The sequence below is a fragment of the Chelonoidis abingdonii genome, chromosome 23 (assembly GCF_003597395.2).
Source record: "Chelonoidis abingdonii isolate Lonesome George chromosome 23, CheloAbing_2.0, whole genome shotgun sequence".
Taxonomy (NCBI): Eukaryota; Metazoa; Chordata; order Testudines; family Testudinidae; genus Chelonoidis; species Chelonoidis abingdonii.
In genome coordinates, this window is record NC_133791.1 from 18,085,948 (window position 1) to 18,099,471 (window position 13,524).

General features: G+C 51.5%; 1 protein-coding gene across 8 annotated transcripts in view; it reads right to left on the reverse strand.

The window, feature by feature from the left end:
• Nucleotides 1-9,331: 9,331 nt before the first annotated feature.
• Nucleotides 9,332-13,524, reverse strand: part of PLEKHM2 (pleckstrin homology and RUN domain containing M2) — a 55,786-nt gene continuing 51,593 nt past the window's right edge. For 7 of the 8 annotated variants that reach the window (XM_075060300.1, XM_032787622.2, XM_032787621.2 and 4 more), the window contains 4 exons: nucleotides 13,228-13,387; nucleotides 12,123-12,302; nucleotides 11,917-12,033; nucleotides 9,332-11,031 (listed from right to left, as the gene is read on the reverse strand). In XM_075060300.1, coding sequence (XP_074916401.1) covers nucleotides 10,894-11,031; nucleotides 11,917-12,033; nucleotides 12,123-12,302; nucleotides 13,228-13,387 — 595 coding nt within the window. In that variant the 3' untranslated portion in view covers nucleotides 9,332-10,893. The other variant, XM_075060301.1, reaches the window with a different exon arrangement.

The window sequence follows — 13,524 nt, forward strand, 5'->3', positions numbered from 1 at the left end:
GGCACAGTCGAGGTACAGGGTGACACAGTGAATGGGGATAGTTGGGGTATGGGATCCCCTGAGGTGACCTGACGTACGCGGCACAGTCGAGGTACAGGGTGACACAGTGAATGGGGATAGTTGGGGTATGGGATCCCCTGAGGTGACCCGGCATTCGCGGTGCAAAGTGCAGGGTGACCCATTGAACAGGGCACAGTCAGTGTGTGGGCTTCTCCACGGTGACCTGGTGTGTGGGAGACAGTCAGAGTTCAGGCTCCCCTGGGGTGACCTAGTCTATTGGGGCATGATGGGGGTGCAGGTTGCCCAGGGGTGACCCTGCTATGATGGGCACAGCTGAGGTGGGGCACTCAGGTGGCCCCTTATACTACACAGGTCTGCCCAGTGCCCGTAACATACAGTGATTCAGGAACCAGACTGCTTTAGAAAGCACTGGGCTGATTCTTGGCATCCATGGTGTAAAGTGATCTTGAGTAAGAGGATTTGAGCTGCTGCCTGGCAAGGTATTTTTGACCCTCACTGTTCATGCTGCATTTGTGCTATGATTGGCCCAAGGAATTGCCTGACCACCTCCTAGGTACTCACTTGGGCTGTAGTGGGTTATCACAGTAATACTTGGAGATATACCTATCTCATAGAGCTGGAAGGTCATCAAGGCCAGCCCCCTGCCTTCACTAGCAGGACCAAGTACTGATTTTTGCCCTAGATCCCTAAGTGGGGCCCTCAAGAATTGAACTCACAACCCTGGGTTTAGCTGGCTAATGCTCAAACCACTGAGCTATCCCTCCCAGGAGCCATTCCTTCACCAGAGCTTACTTCTTGCTAACACTCTCCCAGTCCATTGAAGAAAGGATGAGCTGTCAGACCAGGAGAACCTTTCAGGTGACATGCAAAAGGAGCTGGACTGTTACTCAGGCAGACACACGGCGAGGCTGATCCAACCAGTCAGTACTGCAAAGGAGAAGCCCTCTCACCCAGCCTGGTCGTACTACATAGAGAAGCAAAGGGCGGTGGGAGGAGAGTAGTGATGGCAGGGATTCAGTTCAGCCGGAGCTGAGCTCTGGTAAATATTTCAAACCCCTTGGCGGGGCAGTCTTCATAGCTGAGGATGTTAGGGAGATTCCCAAACCTGAGCCATCCTTTGTAGGTGACAAATCTGAGGAATTGTCACAGATTGAAGTGTCACTAGAGGAGGTTTTAATTAATTGATAAACTTAATAGTAACGAGTCACCAGGACCAGATGGCATTTACCCAAGAGTTCTGAAAGAACTCCAATGTGAAATTGCAGAACTATTAACTAAGGTTTGTAACCCGTCCTTTAAATCAGCTTCGGTACCCAGTGACTGGAAGATAGCTAATTTAATGCCAATATTTAAAAAGGGCTCTAGCGGTGATCCTGGCAATTACAGACCGGTAAGTCTAATGTCAGTGCCGAGCAAATTAGTTGAAACAATAGTCAAGAAAAAGCAGCAAAGAATCCTGTGGCACCTTATAGATTAACGGATGTTTTAGAGCATGAGCTTTCGTGGGGGAATGTCAAGAATAAAATTGTCAGACACATAGAAGAACAAAACTTGTTGAGCAGTAGTCAACATGGTTTCTGTAAAGGGAAATCATGTCTAACTAATCTATTAGAGCTCTTTGAAGGGGTCAACAAACATGTGGACAAGGGGGATTCAGTAGACATAGTGTACTTAGATTTCCAGAAAGCCTTTGACAAGGTCCCTCACCAAAGGCTCTTATGTAAATTAAGTTGTCATGGGATAAGAGGGAAGGTCCTTTCATGGATTGAGAACTGGTTAAAAGACAGGGAACAAAGGGTGAAATAAATAGTAATCTCAGAATGGAGAGGGTAACTAGTGGGTTCCCCAAGGTCAGGTCCTTAGGACCACATCCTATTCAACTTATTCCAGAAATGATCTGCAGAAAGGGGTTAGAACATGAGAATGCAAAGTTTGCAGATATACTAAACTGCTCAGATTTAGACCAAAGCAGACTGTGAAGAACTGTCAAAAAGAATCTCACAAAACTAAGTTTTGGCAAACAAAAGGCAAATAAATTTTATTGGATTAAATGTAAAGGAATGCATATTGAAAAACATAACCCCAACATATACATCCAATAGTATAGGGGCTAATTTACTCCAACTATCAGAAAGAGGATCGTTGGAGTCATTGTGGATAGTTTCTTCTGAGAGATGTCCACGCGTGTGCCAGCAGCAGTCCAAAAAGCAAACAGATTTAGAATCATTAAAAAGGCATAGAGAATAAATAGAGAATATTTATTCCCTTTTATAAACATCCATGATACGCCCACATCTGAATACTGCCATACAATGTGCTTCTCCCATCTCAGAAAGATATACTGGCATTAGAAAAAGTTCAGAAAAGGCAACGTAAAATTATTAGGGTTTGAATGGTTCCTATGAGGAGAGATTAAAGAGGCCGACTTTTCAGCTTGGAAAGAGGAACTTGGGTGCGGGGCATATATAGAGGTCTATAAACATCCATGAGTGGTGGTGAGAAAGTGAATAAGGAAGTTGATTTACTTGTTTCCATAATATAAGAACTAGGCCCCATAATGAAAATTAATGGGCAGCAGGTTTAACCAATATAAAGGACGTTCTTCACACAGTGCACAGTCAACTGTTGTGAACCCTTGTCTGAAGGCTGTGAAGCTCAGGATTAGAACAGGGTTTAAAAGAGAACTAGATAAATCATGGATGTCAAATCCTTAATGGCTTCTTAGCCAGGATGGGTAGGAATGGTTCCCTAGCCTCTGTTTGTCAGAGGTGGCATGATGGAGCGGAGAGAGATCGCTTGGATCATTACCTTGTTAAAGATTTCATCTTCTGTGGGCACCTGGCACTTGGCCATATCGTAGACAGATACTGGCTGGAACCGTCTGGTCTGACCCATATGGCTGTTTTTGGCTCTGAGCTGGCTTTCAAAGGTCCATGAGGTCACACAAGCTGTCTGGTCTCCCTAGTAGTTATCGGTTGGGTTGGTGCAAAAAGTGCGTTTGATCTGGAGAGCCACCAGGCTATGTCCTGGTTTGTGGTGTGTTGCACTTTCTCACCCTTCTCCCTCCGTGTAACGTAACCTTAGCCGGAGTCAGTGCTCAGGAACTGCTTTTGTTTGGGCTGTGTTACTGAGACCCTGTTTACAACTCAAAGCTGTCAGCTGCCCTGTAGCACAATGGCTGCATGGAACACACAGGCCGAAGCTCCTTCGGCACGTCTCCGTCAGGTGAAGGATTTTCCCACTTGGCTCCCAGCGATGAACATTCTTCTAGCACCTAGGTCCCCTGCTGTCCATTCTCCAATACCATACACAGCCACTTGTCATATGCAGTACGTGGCGGTTGCCGACACAGTGCTGTCATGGCAAACAAGCCTTCGACCTCAGCCAGGCCAGCAAAGCAAAACAACAAGAGCTGCACAGTGGCTGGGGCTGACTTGATGCCGCGCTTCAAGGTCCCCCCAGCCCCGGAGGTCTTGGTCGTTCCCATGGGAGAGCAGGCCTTGACCCTCCCCAGCTGTTTAGAAATACGGTTCTGCCCCCCGATTAGCTTACTGTAATAGCTTTACAATGAGTCGATGGGCGGCGGATGCGGGGGGGGCGGGAACGTCCCTGGAAGTCAAACAGCACGTGACTCGTGGCCCTAGGCGTGAGTCAGAAACGGATTGGTTTGTCGTGCGCTTGTTAGGCAAGTCCTGCTCACCCCATCTCCCCTCAATCAGCTTGCAGCCCGCTCTGCCTAAGGAATTTATATAGCCCCACTCACTGGAGTGTTTAGCCCCTATCATTTGAATATACCTCATCATACTTTGCACTTATAAACTCAAAGCACTGAACAAACAGAATCCGTCTTGCGAGGGCAATGGCTGATGGGGCTTTATGGGCTAGATGTGCCTGTCAGGGAGCCAGCGACTGCGACACCTGATAGACAAATGCCCTTGAAACAAATACATAACATGGGAAAGCAAAGGCCAAACTGCAGGGAAGCCAACACACCCGGGAAATAGCCTTGGTCTCCTGAGCAATCGTGTTGCCTGGCTAGTGGCTACCTTTATATCTGTGCCTGAGCCCTGGTCCTGGCAGAGCCCCTCTTGGTACTTGGCCTGTGGGCAGTGCAGGGATCCAGGGTGATTATTGCTGGAGGCGATGGGAACATTAATCTACACACCACAGCCCCTGAGCTGTGCCCGGACATGAGCTCCTAAACCCAGCCCTGAGCTGGGAGAGCAGCAGCCTCTCTGCTCCAAGCACACAGGCGTGGTTGCTCCTTCCCCATTGCTAGCCAGGAATGCAGAAGGCTGAGTCGGGTCTTTTGTTCCATGAGGGTCCGTTTGCTGATGTCTGACAGCGTGATGTGCAGCAGGGGAAGATATCCCCACACATACAGCGCTTCCGGGGAGAAGATGCAGACACTAGAGATCACCAACTTCCTTATGGACTTCCATGCTCAAGGCCTTAGCGCCAGAGTCAGGATCTCTCTAGTGCTACTAGGCTTGCCCTGTTGTCTCTGGTGACGGATCCCCTTGAAGCCAGGCCCAGCTCTGTGTGACTAAAGCCCAGTGGTCCCCACATGTCTGCTACTGCTGCAGACTGGCTCCTGTCACTGCAGTCAGTGTTCCTATCACCTAGTGCAGTGACTCAACCGTTCCAGACAACTGTACCCCTTTCTGGAGTCTGATTTGTCTTGTGTACCCCCAAATTTCACCTCACGTAAAAACTACTTACTTACAAAATCAGACAAAAATACAGTGGCACAGCACACTATGACTGAAAAATTGCCTACATTCTCCATTTTTAACCATATAATTATAAAATAAATCAATTGGAATATAAATATTGTACTTAGATTTCAGTGTACAGTATACAGAGCAGTATAAACAAGTCCTTGTCTGTATGAAATTTTAGTTTGTACGGACTTCGCTAGAGCTTTTTATGTAGCCTGTTGTAAAATGAGGCAAATCTCTACATGACTTGATGTACCTCTGCGTCAGGGCCCATTGTAGTAGGTGCTGTTTCTAGGCTTCTAATAACAACCCCTAACTCTTGTGTTGCATCAGTCGCTGTCAAAGTGCTCTACAGTGCTCAGGATCATTATCTCTACTACACAGATGGAGAAACCAAGGCACCAAGCAGGGAAGTGACTTGCCTAAGGTCACGCAGCAGGTCAGTGCCAGAGCTGGGATTAGATCCCATATCCCAGCCCAGGGCTCTATCCACTAAGCCACAATACCTCTCATGGGGCCTGAGTCTCTTCTCACAAGCACCAGTGTAACGCAGATGTGAATGCACAGATATCTGTGAAGTTAGTCTGGTGTGAGTGCAGACCCCAGTGGTGGTTGCGAATATCATTCAGTCCACACCAGGATGTCCCCGGAAAGCCATTTTACATAAGAACCATAGTGGGTCAGACCATTGGTCCATCTGACCCAGTATCCCATCTTCTGATAGTGGCTAGTGCCAGATACTTCTGGTAGTTGAAGTTTTAGGGACACCTGGTCCTGGAACACAAGGTTGTGTCCCTGAGCATCTTGGCTAATAGTTATTGATAGACCCACCCATCCTCCAGGAACTTAGCTAGTTCTTTTCTGAACCCTGTTATATAGTTTTGACCTTCACAAGATCCCCTGGCAAGGAGTTCCACAGGCTGACTGTGTGGTGTTAAGAAATACTTCCTTTTGTTATTTTAAACCTGCTGCCTAGTAATTTCATGGGGTGACCCTCTGACTGGTCCTTAACTGTTTGCTAAACACAGAGCCGCTCTCTCCTTCCAGTGGTGCACCCCAGGACGCTGAAATACAGTAAAACGGCAGAGGGCCACTGGCTCCCAGGGGATCTCTTACTGGCTGGGGATTTGAATTTCACACTTCACAGATCCTGCGCCCAGGCACCATCTGTGCATTAATTCCTCACATCACAGATGGGGATGCGAGAGGAGGTGGTTTCCCCTCTGAACTGGCTCAGTCGCTGCACTCTCCTGGTGCTATGGCCATTTAGGAGAGTTCGGCGCATTAGTTCATCCAGCTCTGAGGTGCTTTGCCTTCCAGGTGAGCGCCTGCAGGGTTACAGCTGCAGACTCCTGTGGAGCAGCAGGCTGGATTGTGCTTTGCCCTGCAGCTGTTTCTAGTAATATCCTTGTCCCCACACCCGGCACTTTCCAGAGTCGGATGCACCTTCCAAAGGGCAGAGAAATGCCATGAAAATAGCAGCCTCTGTCTCCAGTCACCCGCTGCTGGTGACATAGGGTGAGCTCTGATCTGAGTTCAAGAGGGGTTCTGGAGAAATTCCATGTTCCCTGTGATCTAACGGGAGAAGCTGGGCTGCCAACCAGGGCGGGGTTCTGAAGACTAGTGCCCAAACTCCAAAGAGGCAGAGGTTGGTATCCATCCCGCACCTCATGCTTGTTTTTAGATGCCGTCTGATGGGGGTCCCTCCTCCTGAGCATGTCCACATCAGCAGGGAAGCTAATCAAAGGTAGGCACCTAATTCTCACTGAAAGTCAATATGAGGCAGGCTGCTAAGGGCCATTTATAACTTTCTCGCTGGGCTACTCCTCTGCCAGGACTATGACACGACGAAGATCGGCTAGTAAAAGATGGAACCACTTGTGGGGATTTGGGAAGCAGCATGTCCCATGGCTGAGGGACTCCTGCAAAACAGCCTTGTTTCGGAAGGAGAAAAGGCTTGGGCCCAGATCCCCAAAGGTTCTGGGGCTCCCAACGTCCCTTGAAATCAAGGGCACCTAGAACCTTAACTGCAGCTGTGGCTCTGGGCTGTGGTTATCTGATTAGCATGCCCAAGAACAGGACAATTCTAGGCCAGAACCAACATGTGATTCCATCCGATGTGTATTCCATCATTGCTCAGATGCCAGCTGTCCAGGCACGGAAGAGAATTCAGGGAAGGGAGCATCATCTTCTGGGGATGGCTGATCAGCCAGGTGGAACGATACGGTTGTTCCCCACCCGTTAAGCACAGGAAGCTACACACACAGCTCTCGTTGAAGCTCTGTTCATTTCTGCAGTCACTTTACAGAGCAGAACTTCCCTTTAATCCTCTCAGCATGCCTGCGGGGTCCGTGTTATCCTCATTATATCGATGGGGAAACTGATGCACAGCGAGGGGAAGAGATCTGCCCGGAGGGTCACTAAAGCAGCGCAGAGGCAGGAGAAGCCTGCAGATGTTCTAATTCCCAGGCCTCTGCCTTAGCCAGCAGGTGCATATGGTCCCTTATTTGAGTCCGGTCACTTCCCAGGCCCTGTGGGTGGGTAAGTGACTAACTGTACAAGCTGGTAAATTGATCACCAGCTCCCAGCGGAGGGGAATGTTTGTCTGTTATCTCACCCAGCTGACTTTCGGTTCAGACTTGATATCACTCCGCCCATCCCTCTCAGACTCCTGCCCCCAGTGAATCCTTGACATGGCCCACAGAGCAGTCAGACAAACATGGAGCCCCCTCAAAGACACTGTCAGTGACTGCATAACCCAGAATCAGGGCTGGGCACTGGGGACTCCCCAAAATCAGAGAGGGGGCCATTCCCGCTAGAAACCCTCAACTCTCCCACCTTTCATAGCTGCCCTCCCAGGAGTCAGGGTAGACAGGGTTAATCTGGGATGTTACCGTAGTGCCCCGGTGGTCAGTGGGGAGCCATGGCCCAGTTCCCTGCATTCCTGGAGAGGATGGGCGGGGAGCACTGGGAGCTCCAAACACCCTTAACCAGGCAGACTGGGGGTGATCAAAGGGTCCAGATCAATTCCCCTTTCCCTTCTTGCCAGAGGGAGCCGCGTGTCTCAACAATACGTCTCTGCTGAGCGTACGTCTCTCTGGGGGAGGGAACGTCTCCTCCATCACCACAGTATCTGGGCACCTCACAATCTCAAATGTATTTATCCCCTCAGCCCCCCAGGAGGCAGGGCAGGGCAATTATTATTAAGGCCCAGGTCACCAAAGGTATTTAGGTACCTAACTTCCACTGAAATCACCAGTGCCTAAATACGTCTGAGGATCTGGGCCCAAGTGACTGGCCAAAGGCCACAAAGTGAGTCTGTGGCAGAGTAGGGACTCAAACCCAGGTCAAAGCCCTCACCAGCCAGGGCCTCCCTGCTCTGCCCTTAGCTCTGATACCCGCCAGGAGTAGAGCTCGCTCAGGAGCACAAACCAGCGGTCACTGGAGCAGATGCCAAGAGAGACAGTCTAGACCTTGAGCTGTAGCCAGGCCCCAATGAAGCAGGAATCTGGACAGACGGAGGGAGTGTAACTGGGTGAAGGTTAATCTGCAGTGTAAGAGGGAGCGAGAGCCAATTTGCAACGTCTGTGTGATCTAAAATGAGCTGCCAGTGCTCGTGCTCTGAGAAGAGGTTAAACACCTGTCTCATAAAACCACTCAAAGCAAAACACGCGGCTGGATTCAGGAAAATCTGTTACCCCCTTGCCTGCGGCATGAACACAGCACAGTGATTCACTCGGGGGCTGGGCCAGAAATTGGCACAACAAATGGTGGGGGGAGGGAGGAGGGGGAGAAAAATAGCCAATAAAAGGGGATTTCTCCCCACACCCAGCCAGTTGGATGTATCTAGGGCTGCACCTAGTCTATAGCTCCTGGCCAGGCTGTAACGCTTGTTAGCCAATCGCCAAACCACATTAACTCACATGACCGGGAAATGCGAATGGAGCCATTTGACAAACGTTTGCTCTTGGGCTTGCTTCACCTGAGGCCCAGCGAGGGTCAGACACTGATGAAGCAGCTGTGTGAGCTCTCAATCCACTGGCAATGTTACAGCACACCCAGAAGGTCTATTCCAAGGCCTGCTCTCCCAGTAGGTCAGGAATGTGATTGTGCAGACACAGGTGCCTAGTTCTACCCGCTCAGCGGGTGCCTCTTCCTGCAGGGGAACCGTTGTACCAATAGGAAGCACCCTTACACTGACAGATCTGCATGCACCTCAGGGTCTGTCAGGTCTAGGAAGCCATGCAACAATCCAGCGCAGACAAAGCCTAGGTCAGGCCCAGGGGAGTCCAGCTAAGCACAGTAACAGGAGGCAGGGATTTTTCTTTTCAAGATTCCTTGTATGGCTCAGGATCTCTGGTTTCAGTCTATGGGCAGAGCCCTTCACGGCAAACTGTCCGTCTTCAACACCCCACTGCTTGGTTCTCAAAGCCCTTCATTCCTGCCAGCAACAGGACCAGCCTCAGACCCCAGACTGATTGATCTTGGCCCATAGATTACCCATGATGGTTTAGAGCGAGCTACAGAGGAAAACCAGCTGCCAAGGAGCGAATTCCAGCTAGCCAGAAGTCAGCAGGGCAGACACCAAGTTACCAATGAGGATTTATTCTGGGGCAGAGGAAGCAGATGTATATACACGTACATTCAGTCACATAGTTCACCTCCTGCAAAAAAGGCCCCATGAATATATTTTACATTAGGTCTCCCAACTTATTAAAAAAATCCCCAAACAAATAAAACCCCCAAACCACTCTCCATAGTGGATAATTGCTGTTACCTTACATGGCCCCAGACACAAAGGGTTAATAGATCCCTCTTCCCGCGCCCCCCACTCCAATATTTGTACCACCTCTCTCAAAGTTGAGATTTAGACACATTTCAGTTAAATGAATGGAAGGTGTTTGTCTAAATCCTCCAGAATACTCTGAAATTCTCAATCCCCATGTGTCTAAATCTCTCTGCTCCTCCCACATTATATTGCCTGGATTTTCTTTAATATTTCCCACACACTCCCCCTCACCTTTGTCAAGTCTCCTAATGACTCCAGCAGCAGCCAGTGGGCAAGTGGGGGGAAGAGAGAGGGGCCTACATACCAACATCTCTGATGCTGAACACGCTGCTTGTGCTTCCAGAGGAGGGTTAATTTTGGATCAAGCACAATCCTATGCTCCAGCTTCTCCCATTCTCTCCCCTTTCAGACATCAGCTCAGACCCAGGAACCCATGACCGCAGCTCAAAAACTGAGCTAGCAACTTCTTCCACCCAAGCTACATCTTTGTTTCTCGCTGTGGCTTTGTAGGGCTGTGATGGGACAGGTTATGTGCCCTGGGCAGAGAGATCTCCTGGGCGGAGAAGATCCAGCACATGCAGCTCACAAATGGTCAAGGAGGAGTGTTGGGGGGAAGGGGGATGGGGGGGATGAGCACCCCTTGAGGTGAAGCAGTTGCATTAGTCTGCGATTGTATTAGCAAGGATAAAACATGCGCAGCAGCTGTTTACTGTTCCACTCTCACCACATTTACAACCTAGCGTGTTCTAAAATGAACAACTAGTCAGTACAAGCGCTTGGACCCAGTCTGGTGTCCAATGATGCAACGAGCGAACACCCTGCCCAGACCCACCCCGCCCTCATTAATATTAGGTTATCGTTCCTTTAAAGAGAGAGTCACTTGCTCAGAGGCAGCAGGGTGACCCGGCCAGAGTCTCTGCAAGGCCTTCTGCACAAGGAACTTGATGCAGGTGTCCACGCATGGCGTTTGATCTAGATGAAGCTCCACCATCTCCAGTGCAGTCCCCATGCTGTAGGCCGGGGACCGTATGGTCCCGCTGCGACGCAGCAGAGAAGCGACGTACCATGGTGCAGCGTGAAGGCTTCCGTTCAACAAGCACAAGCTCCGCCATTGCTACCGCTGAGAGGCAGTGCTCGGCCGATCTAGGATATCCACTTGTACGTGCCCAGCTAAAGGGACAGCACTGGGAACCCCGGGCTTGCAGCGAGTTCAAGCACTGCCAAAGAGAACGTAAGCTTGTTTGCTAAAGAGAGTCCGCCTGCCTGCACCGGGAAAGGGACAGGATTGCCCCCCAGAGTTAGTGTCGGGGTGGGTAGGTTAGTTTGGGCCTCTTATAACGTGGGGTTGTGTCTTTCCCTCTGTTAACACCAGGGGTCCCGGGAGGCCCGGCCACGGCACAGGCTGTCGCTGCGCTGCCAGGTGCTATGGATCAGGCTCAAGGCATCCTCGCATTTCTTCTTGACTGAGGCTTCTTGGATAGCCTTGTGCCGGAGATCAACCTGGAACACGCAGAGCCACAGGTCACTGCAGCGGAGTGGCAGAGATTGTAACATAGCAAGGGGCTGCGTCAGGCTCGAGGAACCCCGGGGTTACTGCCCAGGATGTGGGCGGCACGTAGCCGTTTGAGGAACCTGCCACCACCACGAACCACTTTGGCTCTACAGACGAACTAGTGTCTGTAGCAGGACTAACAGCACTGGCAGAGTGGGGAATGGTTGTGTCATGGTTAGCCTCCCTCCCAAGCTCTCCTGACGCTTCTCCTGCCTGCCCTGCAGCCCTCCCTACTATTCCAGTCTTCACCCCAGTGCTCCTTACTCTTGACCTGTGGCACTTGCTGCCATTCTGGTTCTGGGTCCCCACACCCCAGCCCTGCCCCACAGCCCCCATTGTTAACCCTGGACAGAGTCTGTCTTGAGTGGATGCTAGATGGTGTAAATTAGTGTCCAATTCCCACTGGACCCGGGACACACATCACAGCTGACTTGTCTCCAATGCCGGTTGTGAGCTGCAGCCTCCAGAGAGGAAAGCCATGTGACATCCCCAGCGGTGGGTATGGCCCATTGCTCCTGTGGGCACACCACTTGGTTGCTGCCCTCTAAGCAGGCACACAGCTCTCCCCACAGCCACCAAACCCGGCCCGCAGAAGGCAGGAATGGGGGCTGCAGCGATCCAGCAGGCTAAGTTGATCTTTGCTGCTCTCCCACCCTAAGCACAGAGGCCAAGAGTCTGAACCCGACCCAGCTGTAGGCAGATGCAGGCCAACCTCTGCAAGGCCAGACAGCCCCACCCCGTCCATGAATCGGGCCTCCAAACCCAGCTACGGATGCAGCAGCAGGCAGCTCACCCTGCAAACAATGAGCTGGTGCTGCCTTGGGCCTGTTTACCTGGTAGATATTTCTCCAAACAGTGCTCAGCGCCACGAGGAACCTCTCCAGTTCCGTAGTGCAACTAAAGTACAGGACCCAAGGGGGCAGGAACTGGTGGCGATCCCGAGCAAACTCCTACATGCCAACAGAGAAGCACAGCGGTTACTCACTGGAGCAAGCTCCCCTCCCGTATGCAGTCAGGCCAGGCACGCGCCCACACTCACTATGATACAGTACTCCTTGCCGGGTTCCGCAGAGACAGCGGCCACGTCCGGCAGCTCCACGGTAGCGAGCGAGCGGAAGAAGCTCGTCTGGCAGTCCTCGTGGCAGGTGAAGGCCCTCTCGTCGGTTATGACAAGGCAGCAGGGGATGCAGGGCGTAGGGACCACGCCCTGGGGGATAACCTGTTCGGAGAGGGGCGGAGGGTAAACCATTAGAACCAGTCACCCTGCTGGCTGCAGGCCACAATTCTCTGCTTCTCATCCAGCCCTAACATACGTGCAGAGGTCTCTCTCCAGATGCTGCTCTGTGCATCTGAGACAGAAGCCACTGCCTGGCCCAGAGCCACAACTGGTTTAAATGAGTGCAGCTCCACTGACTTCAATGGAGCCGCACTGATCTACACCAGCGGAGGATCTTGCCTGCTCTCCATTGGCCCGTTCTCCAACATCCTACTCCAGATCGCCTCTGCAGCTTCAAATCCTGGACTGTGCACAAGGCCCTGCCTCACTATTTATTTTAAGGATCCCTTGAGAGCTGCCCCTTTGGTCCAGTCGCAGAGGCCCTACAAATGACAGTGCTCAGACGCTCTGGGGAGGGGCTGGCCAAGTGGCTGAACAGACAGATGTGCTTCGAAGCCAGTGCCGCTCTGTTGGCTGAGGGGGAGCAGTGGTTGATTCACCAGCTGCTTCCTTGCCCCAGAGACTGAGACCCCAGCCACTCCTGAGCCTGGTCTCCTTCCTGGCAGAGTCACTTTACAAACCTGGGACCGAGGACCATGCACTGCCCCAATATGGAAAGTGACCCCAGAGGGTTCTGCTTCAGAATCATCAGCTACAATCAGGGGGGTTCCAACCAACCCCCAGGGAGGGGGCCGGGGAGCCTGGCTCCTTTACACATGGGATGGATGTGAAGGGGATGGACAAAACTGTGTGTAATTTAGAGAGGATCCTGCTGGACCGCAGTGCACCGCCCCCACGCCCCTTGCATGCTAGGTGCAGAGTGCTGGCAGGTTTCCATTCAGGGTCAGGAAAACAGATCATGGCCTGACATGATGCAAAGTGGCCTTGTGCCGCACACTGATCAACGAGCGTGTGGGGACCTGCTCACCCCTTTGGAGACGGCCTGACACAAGTATTGCATCCAGTCTGCCATCTCCTCTTCATTCTCGGCGCTGAGCTCCAGGGAAGGGCGGTCGGTCAGGATCACCTGGAAGGAGTGGGGGCGATCTGTGGTGTTTGATCGCCGGCACCCACCACACTGCTCCCCCCTGAAAAGATCAGAAAGCAGAGATCAGAGATGACCACAAGGTAGGAGAGCAAAGGGCCCAGATCCACCGTGTGCCTGGGCACACTGCTCCAGGAAGGGCAGGACATGCCCCAACATCACCAGGTGTTACAGATGCTC